This window comes from Callospermophilus lateralis, chromosome 5 (assembly GCF_048772815.1).
Source record: "Callospermophilus lateralis isolate mCalLat2 chromosome 5, mCalLat2.hap1, whole genome shotgun sequence".
In the NCBI taxonomy this organism is placed as follows: Eukaryota; Metazoa; Chordata; class Mammalia; order Rodentia; family Sciuridae; genus Callospermophilus; species Callospermophilus lateralis.
In genome coordinates, this window is record NC_135309.1 from 34,053,509 (window position 1) to 34,068,619 (window position 15,111).

The following is a 15,111-nucleotide window of genomic DNA, read 5'->3' on the forward strand; positions in this document are numbered from 1 at the left end:
AACTTGAAATCCTCCAGCCTCAGCCTCCCAAGTGGCTGAGATTACAGGCATGCACCACTGCACCTGGCTCAGTCTTATTCTTTTTTAATTTTTTAAAAATATTTTTTAGTAGTCAATAGACCTTTATTTTACTTATTTATTTATTTATTTATTTTAATTTTTTTAATATTTATTTTTTAGTTCTCAGCAGACACAACATTTTTGTTTGTATGTGGTGCTGAGGATTGAACCCGGGCCGCACGCATGCCAGGCGAGCGCGCTACTGCTTGAGCCACATCCCCAGCCCAATTTTACTTATTTATATGTGGTGCTGAGAATCAAACCCAGGGCCTCACACATGCTAGGCAAGCGTTCTACCACTGAGCCACAACCCCAGCCCTCAGTCTCATTCTTTTTAAAAAGTTGTATGGATTGTTTCTCTTGATTGGCTAAACCATACCCTGTTTTTTGTTTTTTTTCTCAATTGCAAAGAAGGCTGCAGTGAGCATATTTTTAATTATTTTCAGGCCTCGCCCCATTTTGTATTATGGGGTGGAAGACTTACCAGTCCATCTCTAGGGCACACTCCTAGCAATGTTATGGCTCAACCAAAAGCCACGTGCATTCCAAGTTATGACAGACATTTTAACTTATGCAATAAAAGAAGTTTTCCAGAGCATTAGAGTGTTGTTTATAAAGATTAGGATTTCATTCTATCCAAGAGAATAAAGTCGTCAGCAAAGAGTTGAGGAAGAAAGCAAAGGTGACATCGTCTGGGTACACAAAGGCCACCTGCTTTTGTTCCCAAGCACAGCCATGGACTGCTGTGCTGTGCATTAGGAATAATCCTGTGAAATGCCTTCCCCACCCTGCTGCTAGGCCGTCACCCCCAGGTAGATCACCCCCCAGAAGCCTTGGCCATCCTGTCCCCATGCGACAGGCGCTAACTCTGAACGTGCTAACAGGTGCAGAGCACTTTGCACCTTGCGTGTTACCTTCTCAGTAGCTCTGTGGAGAATGATGGGGTTTCTTTCTTCCAATTTTCTGACAGGCAAACTGAGGCCTGGAGCCAGCTCCAGGTTACCTTGAGGGAAGGACACACTTCTGTGTCTTTCTCTTATCCCCCAGGGGCACATGTTTTTAGTTATTTTCAGGCCCGGCCCCATTTTGAGCTTAGCCCAAAGATCAGAGATAGGCATTTTCCCCTCCTGTCCCTCATAGCGGTCCCAGGGTTTCTTGGGAACCTCTGCCACTCCCCCTGCCTCCCAGGAGCCCCAGAGCCAACCTCTCCAGCCTCTCTGACTCTTGCCTTCCCCTCTCTCCCTCCTCTCTCTCCTCCCCGCTCTCAGGTGGCTGCTGAGATCTTGGTGAGTGTCCCGATCTTCATCTGGATGTTAACAGCCTCAGTAAAGTCTGTGCTTTGGGGCTGGGCAGTGATCTGGGGGCCTTGCTCTGCAGCTTCTCTCTCTCCCCTTCAGGGCCCTTTAAGGACCCTGCTGGGAAAACATGGGCCAGGCAAGTGTTTCCCCAAATTTGCTGGTTCATCTCTGGCACAATTTACTAACCATTGGCTATGATTGTTTTCTTTAAGTCTACTCACTTGTTTTTTAACTTAAAAAGAGTTATTTCAAAGGGAGTTAAGTGGATGTAAATAGAACTGTAGCCAACTAGAAGATAACTGAGGAAGCATACACGTGAGGTGTGTTAAAATGTCTGCCTTGCGGGGCACAGTGGCTCACGCCTGTAATCCTAGTGGCTCAGGAGGCTGGGGCAGGAGGATCATGAGTTCAAAGCCAGCCTTAGCAAAAGTGAGGTGCTAAGCAACTCAGTGAGACCCTGTCTCTAAATGAAATACAAAATAGGGCTGGGGATGTGGCTCCATGGTTGAGTGACCCTGAGTTCAATCCCTGGTACCCCACCTCCAAAAAAAAACTAAAATGTCTGCCCTTGACTCTATTTGGGGAAACACTGACTAGGCCAATTTTCCTTTCTTGTGTGCATGTACACATTCCCCAGAGGGGCTCTCTAATTGGAGGACAGAAGGCAGGAGAACCCTGAGTCTCTGTGCCCAATGCCAATTTGGTCCGTCCCCTGGGCCCCAGTCCCCAAGGCCAGGGTGGAAACACCCAGTGCCGAGCCCATCAGTGTGCCCACTGGGCCTCTGGGACCTGAAGAAGGGAATGTGGAGGTCACTGTGCTGGAGGCTGAGGAAAAGGAGGCCAACCTCAGCCTCCTCCGATGGTGGCTGGATCAGCCCCGCTTCTAACTGCCTCAGCCTCTGCAGATAGGAAGGTGGATCATAACTGGGACTTTCTTATGTCTCCCCTCCCAAATCCTTGTCCCTACCCGGGCTCTGCAGGAAATCGCAGACACTCCGAGCGGAGATAAAACTTCCCTGGAGACGCGGTTCATGACGATCCTGTGCACCCGTAGCTATCCGCACCTACGGAGAGGTGAGGCCCAACTCTTTCCAGTTCAGCAGGAAGAGTTCCAAATCCAGCAAGAGCCTCTCAGCTCTCTGTGAAGAGGAACCAGTTGCACACCACCCGCCTCCCTATTCCTGCAGTGATAGGGGACACTGTGGCTAATGGGGACACAGGCACCCTGGCATATCATCAGCCTCAGGCCATCTCCCTTCACCTCCTTAAGAGAAGCAGGTGAGATGCCTGGGATAAGGGCTGGCAAGTGGATTTCACCTCAAAGGCCAACGCTGGTGGATTGGAAAGGAGCTGCTGTGTTGAGAAGGCTTCTGAGTTTCAGTGCATTAATCCATTGGTGATACCTGCTAGGAGCAAGGCAGTGAGGGGTGGTGGTCACACAAGACCACATGTAAGTGTTTGAACCACAGGCTGCCACACACACAGGCACACCTTCTCTTGCATGAGAAGACCATAAAGTGCCCTTTCCACTAAAGCAGCTGAATATGCATTCGTCTGGCACATTTCAGTACAGCTGGTAGTGGCTGAAAGAATGGACTAGGGCACTGAACCACCTTGAAATGAATCCCCCACTTATCAGCCATGTGGCTCTGGGCAAGTTTCTGAATCTTTATACCTAAATCCCTTACCTAGGAATTGGGATTTTACTTCTGCCTCATGTGATGGTTGTGAGAACACAAAACACAATACACGTCAAGCACGTAGCACCGTCCTTGGCCCATGTGCTGTCCAAGGGTTGTACTCAAGACTAGTCTCAGTGTCCCCACCTGACCCATGAGGAAAAAGAAGCCCAGAGTGGGAAAGGGTTCGCCTGAGGTCACTCAGTGAGCCAGGGGCAGAGCCATGACCAACATGCCTGTTCCCTTTACCACACCAGCCTGGGTCCTTTGTTCTTGTCCAAGTCTCAGGGGCTTCCAGCCAGCCTGGGGGCTCTGGCCTGGCACAGATTTGGCACTGGGCCCACAGCAGCCTTGAGGTCAGAATCCCCTCTCACCATGGTCTTGCCTGGTGTATTTAGCCTGCCTGTGGCCACTTCTGCTCCCCTTTCCTCTTCCCCAACACAGCCTGTGGGCAGAGCTGAGTGGTGCTGGGGAGTGGTGATCTGCCTCTCTGAACTGAAGCTCACTGTCTCCTCTGGGGCTTCTCTTGGGGTCAGTCTTCCAGGAGTTCATCAAGATGACCAACTATGATGTCGAGCACATCATCAAGAAGGAGATGTCTGGGGACGTCAGGGACGCTTTTGTGGCCATCGGTAACTGACAGGGACCAAGGGAAGGGACTGAGGAAACTGGGAACACGGCTAGCTTCCCTGAAAGAGTGCCACCTTAGCAGCTTCCTGTGCTACTGGCTCTGGAGAGTGAATTCTGTCTCAGGTCACCTCCAGGGTTTCTGCCAGTTGAGATGGTTGGGAGCATCATGAGGATCTGTTCCAGGCTGCAGGACAGGATGCAAAACCAGCCCTCCCTGGGGAAGGATCAGTGAGGAGGACAGGGAAGAATTTGGTGTCCTGCAGGACTAGAATGTATATACAAACAGTCACACCCACCACACATGCACACACAGGACACTAAGGACATGCACATGCAGGATATATTCACACATGACACACATGCACACACACGCATTCTTTCCTCCTCCCAATACCTCTCTTTGGTTCCTTTCTTCCTGCATAAATTGAGTTCTTGACTTTAAAGAAGTCTTTCCCTTTTGGATCTGTATTTCTCTATGTGTAAGCATGAGTAAATAGATAGGAGCAAGGGTTGAGCGCCTAGCTATTGACTTTATTGGTGTTTATTACTGGCATCCTATTTCATGTGCTATTAAAAGGATGCATTGATACATGTACTTTCCTTATCTCGCCAGGAGGTGTCAGCGGAAGGATTTCACATAACTGCCATCCATTATAAAATGCATCTGAACTTCAGAGATGCTAATATGGAAGAAAGGTGGTTTGGATTAGATGGATAGAAATGCTGTTGCTGTTGTTACTTACCACGTAATGGTTCTTTGCCACCGTGCGCAGTGTCCGGGAAGCCAGACGGCCTTGTGGTTAAAAACATGGGCTCCAGGGGGAGTCCCCGCTCTTCCACTTGCTAGCTGCATGTTCTTGGGCAAGTCACAAAGCCTGTGTCTCAGTTTCCTTCTCTGTAAAATGGAGATAGCAATAATACCCAGCCTGTAGCGTATTTTTGTAATATTTAAATGAGTAAGTATATGTAAAGCACTTAGAGCAGTGCCCTCTGCCACAAGGTTGCCACTGGCAACGTGAGCATTTATTGTGATTTCCAGCCAGGTTCTGCGCAAGGTTCGTTATGGTTTGGTCAGATCCTCACCAGATACTTCACAGAGGACAATGCTGAGGTTCAGAGAGAATAATGCTAACACGAGAACCAGGGGCTGCCTAGGTCCAAAACCTGTGTTCTTAACCCCAGAATAATCAGCCTTTGGAGACTCCTTTGAATCTTGCCCTTCTCATGTTTCTCCCTCTTTCTTCTCTCCTCCCACCTTGAACATGTGTGCATGGAGTCATACCATACCAAACTACACCACTCCACCCATGGCAGTCACCAGGGTCCCTTGAGGCACATAGGCTGTTGCAAGGAAGGCTTTTCAGGGTTGATTGTAGAGGAGAAAATTTTCTGCTCAATGTGCTCCTTAACTAGACTCACGAAGCCCTAGACCTGGAATCAGGGGAGGCTTCCTGGAGGTGGTGTCATGACTGGAGGAGACATACACATCAAGTGCAACCTTGAAGGATGGGGTTTAGGGGAAGAATAAAATAAATAGGAAGCACATCCATACCAGGCAGAAAGACACAGAGGAATGTGCACTGTGTTCAGTGGGAGAGAGCAAGGGTGACTAGGGGGCAGCTTTGGCTCTCAGGCCCAGGAGCTCATGGGGAGCTGCATCAGGAGCTAAGCAGGGAGGTGTATGATGTGATCTTTCCAGAGGGGCCTGTGTGGGATTGTGCTTTTGGGGTAAGCAAGGCCAGCCTCTTGCTCCGGGGCCTCAGAGATAATTTTCTCCCCAGAGTCTTATAGCTCTCTGCTCCTGGTGTTTAATCCTCCTCCTTAAGCTGAGACAGTCCCATTGGTCCTTGGAGCCTTGATATCAGGCAGCTGCGAACCCCAGAGAACCCCAGGCCTTGAAAAAGTGCTGTGTTGGTGACATTGGCTGTTGTGTGGGTGGGGTGCAGGGGCTGCCAGTGCAGCAAGAATGTGCAGGCCCTGGGGCAACAGTTAGCCCCAGGGATTGGCACAGTGCCTTAAAGTATACTGACAGTCATTCTTTGGGGTGCTATTCTCTAGATCAGTAGTTTTCAAACATCACTAGAGTAGGGAGAGCAGCTATCCTGGTTTGTATGGACTTTCAGTGCTAAGACAGGGAATGTACCCAGCAAACTGGGATGAGTAGGTCACCCACCTCCAGAGTTTCTGATTCAGCACATCTGGGGTGGGGCATGAGAATTTGCATTTTTACCAAGATCTCAAGTTACGTGGATACTGTCAGTGTGGGCATCGTACTTTTAGAACCACTGCTCAAAATGTCTCTAGAATCTTAAGTCTCGAGAGGGGAGCCTAAAACCTGAGTTTTAAACAAGGTTCTCATGTGATTCTGATGTGCTTGAAAGTTTGAAGCCCTGTTCCTTGGGCTCAGAAGGGGTTAATTCCGTTGGAATCCTCTTCTGACCTGGGTGAGCTGCAAGCATCTTAACTGGAAGTGAGTTGCAGTCCAGTGAGAGCCAGGCCTAGGAAGGAGCAAAGGAGGTGGCATTGGGAAGAGGAAGTGAAGCTGTCATCCCCTGAGTGACCCTGGGGTTTGCAATGATCTGCAGGCCCAGGTTGGGAGAGTGGGGTAAGAGGGAAATTCCAGCACAGAGCCTGGGTGCACAGCTCTGACTAAGTTCCCTGCATCTCCCTCTTCTCCCCACCAGTTCAGAGTGTCAAGAACAAGCCTCTCTTCTTTGCTGACAAACTTTACAAATCCATGAAGGTAAGAAAGTCTTGTTTATTTCTTTCCCTTCAGGCACTGACTTTCATGTACCCACAAACACAGACGTGCACATACCCTGGATCAGGACTTCTGGCCACTGTTTCTTACCTCTTGTTATTTAGCAGCATCTGCCCTTGTCTGGCTGCAGGATAGAAATTTTCCAGTAACATTGATCTTGCTCCCCAGGGGACACTTGACAATATCCAAACATATTTTGGATTGTCACGATTTGACGAGTGTTGCTCTGGGCATCTGCTGGGAGAGAGCAGGGCTGCTGTTAAACAACCCATAGTGCACAGGGCAGGTCCCCACTGCAAAGAAATCATCTGGCCCCAAGTGCTGAAGTTGAGAAACTTGCTGTGGGGACAAAGGGCTGAGTCCCCTCTCAGAGCTCACATTCTAGCAGGTGACAACGTCTCTTGACAAATGATTATCCAAGATCACAAGTCCTTAGCCCTCTTCTTCCTGAAAATTCCAGGCCATGCTGGCCACATTCCAAGCCCAAACGCTGAAATCTCAACTGCTGACAGAGCCAGGCATGTGGTTTGGTGGGAAGGAGTCTGAGACCCCACTCAGCCTAATCCCCAAGCATGGTAGCCGTTTATTGAACACTTACCATGTGCCAAGTTTTGTGCCCATTGTTTACCTCCCTGAACACCGTTGACCCTCCCAGCAACCCTATGAGGTTATGGTAGTGTCCTTATTGTATAAGGAGGAAACTGAGGCCCACATAAGTGAAAGCTTCACCCACATTTACATGGCTCCTAAGTGGTGGAGCTGGGGGCAGAGGCAGGCGCTGGCTGCCTGTACCTTCCGTGCCCAGTGCCAGCTTCTTGGGCCCTGTACCATTTCCTAGGGCTGCTATAGCAAATCACAATAAATTGGGGGACAACAGAGACTTATTCTCTCAGAGTTCTGGAGGCTAACAATCAACCTGGGCCAGGTTGATTCCCTGGAAGTGCTGAGGGAGGAACCCCCCCATGCTACTCTCCCAACTTCTGGTGGTTGCCAGAAAGCCCTGGCACATGTGTTTTATGGATGTACCAATTCAATCTCTGCCTTCATCTTCACATGACATCCTCTGTGTGTGCGCTCCTGTCCCTTCTCTAATAAAGACACCAGTTACTAGGGCCATACCTAATGCAGTATGACTTCGTCTTAACCGATCACATGTGCAGAGACTCTATTTTTAATATTTATTTTTTAGTTGTAGTTGGACACAATGCCTTTGTTTTAATTATTTATTTTTATGTGGTGCTGAGGATCGAACCCAGGGCATTGCACACGCTAGGCAAGTGCTCTACCGCTGAGCCAGGACCCCAGCCCCACAAGGGACTTTTGGTCAGGACTATTTGTGGAAAACAGAGGCAGAATATCTCACCCCGGTTTTGGAGAGCGAAAGAGAGAGACGCGGGTGGATACCACCATGTCTTGCCTCACCGGCTCTGTCTCCTGCCCGTGTCTCTCTCTTTCCTGGCTCCAATAGGGCGCTGGCACAGATGAGAAGATGCTCACCAGAGTCATGGTTTCCCGGAGTGAGATCGACCTGTTCAACATCCGGCAGGAATTCATTGAGAAATATGACAAGTCTCTCCACCAAGCTCTCGAGGTAAGGGGACAGGTTTGCCAGGGGGTTACCTGGTAGAACAGCATGTGGCTCAGTGAAAGGAGACCGCCTTACTGTTGATACCAAAACCAATTCCAGAAGAACCAAAAGTTCATAGCTAAAGATATTCAAATGAAAAAGCCTATTTTTTTTAACTTTAAAAATTTTTATTAAAGCACAACTCACATACCATAAAATTCAGAAATATTTAGTAAATTTACTGAGTTGTGCACCCATCACCACAGTCCAGTTTCCAGATATTTCCATCATCCCACTAAGGTGATTTCTACCTGCCTATTTCCACTCCCAGGTGTAGGCAGCCACCAGGCTACTTTCTTTCTCAAGATTTTGGGGACCTTAGGGGTCAAATCTTTCTAAGAATTTGCCTTTTCTAAGTATCTCACATAAATGGTTTCATATAGGGACCTTTTGTGTCTGGCTTCTTTACTTATGGAGCCCCCCCCCCCTTTTTTTTTTTTTTTTGGTCTTGAGATTGCCCCAAATCTTAAGAACTTGATGCTGTCTATACTTGCTTGACAGCCCTGTGGGTATCACAGGCAATGTCATGAAGACTTGATGGAAATTTAAATTGGTAGCACACCTTGAAAGGCCAATTTGTCAGTTTCAAAATTTGAAGTATGTGTACTTTTGACTGGGTAATTTCTACTTGTTGGAATTTATTCTACAGACATTAACCGTACATGTTCCCAAAGACGTGGGAGAATAATTATGCCAGTATTGTTTATAGTAGCCAAACATTGGAAGCTGTCCATAAAGAACTGGTTAAATAAAATATGGTACAGATTAAGCCTTCCTAATCTGACAACCTGAAATCTGAAATGCTCCAAAATTTAAAACTTTTTAAGCATCAACATGCAGTAGTATAAGTAGAAAATTTCATATCATGAAACTTAGTTTCATGGCACAGAACTACATAAAACATTGTATAGAATTATTTAAAACATTGTATAGATTTACCTTCAGGCTATGTGTGTAAGATGCATATGAAACAAATGAATTTTGTGTTTGAACTTGGATCCGATTCCCAAGATCTCACTAATGTATGCAAATATTCCAACATTTTTTTAAGAGAGAGAGAAAAAAAAATTTTAATATTTATTTTTAAGTTTTCGGTGGACACAACATCTTTATTTTTATGTGGCGCTGAGGATCGAACCCAGCGCCCCACGCATGCCAGGCGTTACCACTTGAGCCACGTCCCTAGCCCTTCCAACATTTTTTTTTTAAATCCCCAATCCAGACACTTCTGATCTCATGAATTTTGGATAAGAAATACTCAACCTGTATATCCATATAATGGGATATAATACAGCTTTGAAAAAGTATGAGAAGGCTCTAGGTGTTGATTTGTCAAAAAGTACAGCCCAGGACAGGATATGTGTCCATTTGTGTAGAAGAGGGATGTATATGTATTTGTATGTGTACGTGTATTTGTATGTATACAGACTGTTGCTAGGAAATCATATCAAAATGTAGTAACAGTAGCTGCCTCCTGATTGGGGAATCTAGGGGCCAAGGATGGGAGGGAGACTTTTGGGTACAATCATCCCTTTGATCTGAATTGTTTACAATTATAACATTATTTTGGAAAAAAATCACATATTAAGTACCCCAAAACTCCAGAAACCCACAAATCATAAATAGGTTTTCGTAAGTGACAGGAGCACTCTAAAGGGGGCTCTGTAGCATAGGCTACACTGGCCTTCCTGGCTTGACAGTGGTGTGTCAGACCACTGTGCTGTGTGGTGAGTACAATGATGATCGAGCATGTCACCAGTGGGCTCAGCAGCACTTGTTCAGGACACATAACATGACTTGTGAGGGTAGGGTCTCTGTGGTGTGCGAGGGGAACCAAGGTGGGAAGGAAGCACTCTGTCTCCTAAGGTAAGATGGATGGCAGGAAGGTCCTTGGAGGAGAGGGCCCTGCTGCAGACAGGACCTGGGGCAGGTGCAGGGGCCTGTGGACAGCTGGAATAGTGGGGGAAAGAGCCAAGAGGACAGTGCTGCCCCCAGGAGGACGGGAGGTGGGGTGCTGCAAGCTCTAGGGTCCAGAGGTCCTTGAAACCAGGCCAAGAGCTGGCACATATTCCTGGGGGTCACAGGGCCCCAGAAGGGACGTGATCACATTTATGCACAAGAGACCTCTCTGGCCTTCATATAATAGTTTTGTTGGTGACAGAATACAAGGGAGATGTCCAGGCTGGTGGGTAGTTAGAAGAAGGGGTGGGCATTCAGACAGAATTGTTTCCACTCACTCTACTTTCCCTGTGCCCCTGCCAGGGTGACACCTCCGGAGACTTCCTGAAGGCCTTGCTGGCTCTCTGTGGCGGCGAGGACTAGTACCACTGGCTTTGGTGTGTCCCTCTGCCAAGAAATGGTCAGCAGCGCCAGCTGCCGTGACCAGGCCGTTGTTCCAGATCCAGAGACTGAGGAAGGCATAAGGGTGGGGGGAGGGGTTAGGGTGGGGCTCTTGTCTTCAACTGAGGCTTAGGAAAGTCTCCCACTCCCAGGGGTCATCAAGGGCCCAGCACGGTCACTCCTGCTCATGCCCGAGCAGCTGAAGAACCGTAGCCACAGGTCCTGTCCACCTCTGCTCCCTTGTTACCTCCTCTCCAGCCACCACGCCCACCTGCCTCTGTCCCTTGCCACACCCCTGCCCTGGTTTGGGCTTTGTCAAATCCCAAAACATACTGAGCCTCCATAAAATGAGTGATGTGTGTGTTTTGAAAGGGGAGATGGTGGCAGGTGCCACTCAGCTTGCTGGGAGTGGGGAGGGAAGAAGAAATGACTTTGGGCACACTGGCAACCTTCCCCCACCCTCAATCCCCACCCATCTCCATGGGATCTGTGCTGGAGGGCCAGGCCCGGCCTCAGGACCCTGGGTTCTTGCATCTGCCACATAGTTGCTTCTGACTTGGGTCAGTCCCTTCCCCTCCTGAGTCGTTTCCTTATCTGCAAAAGGAGAGAGTTAGACTACAGAATCTTGGTTTCCCTTCTAACATTGACATCCTAGAGTGAGCCTCCGATTCATTCCCTTGAATCCCATTCATTCTCTTTTCAAAAGAGGAAAAATATGACACACAGAAGCACATTTCCAACAAGAGCCTCTGTCTCTTCCCTAGAACCTGCAGCCTGAATTTTCCTCCTCAGAGGCTGAGGTTGTTAAATGTGCCTGGGGATGTGGGTGGAGGAGTAAGTTAAGTCTTTAAGCTCTCCCTAGGTGCTTCCTAGGAAACTTCCAGAAGGGTCTGAGCTTGTCTCAATCCTGGGGAGGCTGGCCCAGCCCTGCTCTGGGTCTCAGGCTCCCTCTCACTGCCTGGAGGTCTCTCTGTCTCTCCATGTGTGTGTCTCTCCATGTCTCTCATCCTTTACAACCAAACTCAACTTCCTCTTTTGACCTCTTCAAGGGCATCAATGTGACTGTAATCTTAGGAGGGCCAAGAGCCATGGAAAGCTTCCACTTCACAAGAGCACTGATAAGCAAGTAGGCTCAACAGTAGTTTCTCATTTTCCCTTCCCCCAGCTCCAGTTCTGGTTTGTGGCTTGGATCAAAGGTTGTCCAGTTCCTGTGGCCTGCAGCTATCTGCTGGTTAGAGAGAGGGCTCTGCTCCCTGCCCTGGCTGGCCAGGCCTGTTTATTGTAACTCAGCATGTGTTTGCTGGTGTAGCTATGCAGGTGGCACAGGTAGCTGGGAGACTTGCTGGATCTGGTCTTATCCCTCCCTCTCTGTGTGACCTTGGACCAGCTGTTCATTGCCCTCTCTGGGTCTCATTTTCCCCATTTGAATAGTGAGGGGTTGGATCCAACAGTTTCTAAGGACCCTTTCTTCATCTCTGATAATGAATCTGGAATTAAGAAAAGTGATCTTTTTTCGTGTTTCTGCAGTTCCTATGCTCCACCAAGCTGTGAACCCAAATGTCTTGAAGGTCAGCAGACAGCCCTTTTGAGTGTTTGCCCAACTTGATTTAACTGTTACCAAAGCATAATTTAACAAAATGATTAAGAACTTTGGAGTAAGACCTTTGTCACTGCCTGACACTGAACATGTAATCTCTCTGAGCCTCCATTTCTCTATGTCTACACTGGGATCTAATTCTGCCTATCCTATAGCTTTGTGGGAGGAAGATGAGATGTGCATGGACAGGCTCTGCCTGGTGCCTGCCTGACTATTCTCACTATCTGCCCTGAACCAGGCAGATATTTTTTTCTTTTAAAATATTTTTAGTTGTAGATGGTATTTTACTTATTTTTATGTGGTGCTGATGAGGTAAGTAAAAAGAAAAGAATCTGAGGGTAGCAGAGGAGGTTGGGAGATGTGGAAACCAGGAATGAGAACAGCTAAAACAGAGAACTTACAATGGACAACATGCTGTTCTAATGGCTCCACGTGCGTTTTTCAACTTGTTTCAGTCAAGATAGGTGGTTGCATTTTGGGATTGGTCAGCAGTAGGAGAGAGACCTTGTGGATTTATGGGGTGAGGTAGATGAGAACAGAAATGGGAGTTTGCCTCTAATCATAGAGGAACTTGAATGTCAGCTTTTCTCACATAACCAGCGAATCCTTTGGAAGTTCCTGGGTGGGGAAGATATATGTCTAGCCATGCATTTAAGAAAACCTAAATGAAGAAAGGGACCATTTGTGGGGCAATTGAAACAACCCTGTTGGCTAGGAACTAAGTGACTGCGAAACAAAACATTTTTTCTTAGAGTTGTAGCAAAGGAAGGGACAGCCATAATTCTGAATCTGAGGTGTCGCATTTGCTCATTTATGAGCTTACGCTTTCTGAATGTGTGCCAGGCCACATGCTAGGTGCTGAAGATCTGAACCGTGGTGTTTCTGGTCCTGAAGGAGGTTCCAGGTCCTGCCTGCCTGCCTGTCTCCAGGGCAACACTGTAGTTTGCGTCTGTGGACAAAGTTAGATGAGAAGTGATAGGGGCTAAATTAAACTAAAAGGAAAGAGAAAGCAGAAGCTCAAACCACTGCTGTCTCAAAGTGGGAGAAAAGGAGGATGGTTGTGATGTTCTAAGTGTGGAAGCGGCCTCAGAAATTCTCACCTCCCTCTCAGCTACAGATGAGACAACTGTCGCTTCCACAGAGAGGAAGCAACTGGCCCAAGGTCACAGCAAGGTTGTGAATAGAACTGGATCTCTGCAGGGATTTCATAAGTACCCCATACTTCCTCGAATCATTGGTGCCACCCTCCCTCTGGCTCCTTACTGCTCCCACTCTTGCCTTGGGCATTTTCCCTTCAGGAAAACCCTTTTCAGAAGCCCTTGACTAGAATGAGCCAGACTTGGTCTTTGGGGCCACCAGGAAAATCTACAGAAAATGGCTGGCTGGGAGGGGGTTGCTTTTTAACCTGAGTTATTTGGGAATTGCCACTGTATACTTTCTGCCAGCAGAGAGTGGTGTGGGAACAATTGGCTATTTGAAAACGACTGATATGTACCCTGCCCCAGCTTGACTGAGAGCAGGCTGCTGCCAGATTAATCCCACAGGAAGCTTCACCTCCATGACCACTACAGTACTTGGTTTGCAGCAGTACAGGATAATCACCTTCATTTTATGAGGAAACAGACTGCAAGTAGTGGCATCAGTTGCCATAAGACCCAGGCAGTACATCATGGACTGATGAGCTAGAAATGGTCTTAGAGGTGATCCCAGTCAATCCCTTGTTTGACAAGTTTGGTAATTGAGACCCAAAGAGCAGGACTGTGCTCGTGATGTTGGGAAGGGGCTAGAATCCAGGGCTCTGGGTTCCTGCCCTGCTGTCTGCTAAAGCTTCCTCCTTTACCTCTTGATGGCAGATACCAGACAGAGCTGAGAACAGGAGGCAGAAGTGTCAAGTTGCCTTAGAACCCAAAAGCATTAAATCGACTTTCTAATTTGGCTTTCCGTTCCCTACGACACTTCAGGTTTCCCAAAGGAGACTTCCTCATTTTATAGTAGGAGTGAAGCAGTTGGGAAATTTTAGAATGTAACAGACTCTGCTCATCAGTTAGAGCCAAAGGGTGGGTAGGCAGACCTGGGGTTCAAATCCTAGTCCTCTACCAGCAGTAGGTAAGTCATTTGATCTCACCTTGATTTCCTCACCTGTAAAAAGGGAATGACAAGCTGGGCATGGAAGCTCACACCTGTAATCCCAGATACTTGGGAGGCTGAGGCAGGAGGATCATGTTAGAAGCCAGCTAGCACAATTTAGTGAGACCCTGTCTCAAAATAAAAAGGGCTGTAGGGGGCTGGGGCTGTAGCTCAGTGGTAGAGCACTTGCCTGGCATGTGTGAGGCACTGGGTTCGATCCTCAGCAACACATAAAAATAAATAAGTAAAATATAAAGGCATGCTGTCCATCTACAACTGTAAAAATAAATAAATAGAAAGGGCTGGGATTGTTGCTCAGTGGTAGAGTGCTTACTTTGAATGCCAAGACCCTGGATTCAATTCCCAATACTGCAGAAAAAGACAGAAATCAGCTCTAGAAACCAGTGCAGACAAGGAGACAGGATCAGCAACTGGATTCCCTGGATGTGAAGACATGAGGACCCTGGCCAGGGCAAAGGAAGCAGAAGTGGAGAAAAGAAAGACACTGGGGGCAAGAAAGTAAGGAAAAGGGCCCCATCCTGCTGTGGGGAATGGGAAAGGGGGGAGGTAGATACAAAGCCAGGTGTCATTACCTGGGAACCCAGAGGCAAGAGGTGCTTTTAAAGGCAGGATATGAGGCCAAAGTCCCCCAGGACCATACCCTGCCCTCCTCTCAGCTAGGTAGCACTGACAAAGCCCTAAGCCACAGCCACCTGGGAATGGGGCCTTCCCCCAGCCCAACTGGTTTTCTTTTTTCTTTTTTTTTAATATTTGTTTTTTAGTTGTAGTTGGACACAATACCTTTATTTTATTGATTTATATGTGGTGCTGAGGATCACACGTGCTAGGCAAGCGCTCCACCGCTGAGCCACAAGCCCAGCCCCCAGGCCCAGCTGTTTTAAGAAGCTTCCAGCACAAGTATTTCCTTTTGTGGATAGTCCCACCCCTTCCTCTCAATTAACACCATCTGCCCTTGGTGCTCCCAGCTGCAG

General features: G+C 47.9%; 1 protein-coding gene across 1 annotated transcript in view; it reads left to right on the forward strand.

Annotated features, from left to right (window-relative positions):
• Positions 1 to 10,743, forward strand: part of Anxa6 (annexin A6) — a 51,923-nt gene extending 41,180 nt beyond the window's left edge. The window contains exons 21-26 of the mRNA XM_076856422.2: positions 1,329 to 1,346; positions 2,339 to 2,432; positions 3,574 to 3,669; positions 6,352 to 6,410; positions 7,897 to 8,019; positions 10,318 to 10,743. Coding sequence (XP_076712537.1) covers positions 1,329 to 1,346; positions 2,339 to 2,432; positions 3,574 to 3,669; positions 6,352 to 6,410; positions 7,897 to 8,019; positions 10,318 to 10,377 — 450 coding nt within the window. The 3' untranslated portion in view covers positions 10,378 to 10,743. The remainder of the gene's footprint in view (positions 1 to 1,328; positions 1,347 to 2,338; positions 2,433 to 3,573; positions 3,670 to 6,351; positions 6,411 to 7,896; positions 8,020 to 10,317) is intronic.
• Positions 10,744 to 15,111: the final 4,368 nt, after the last annotated feature.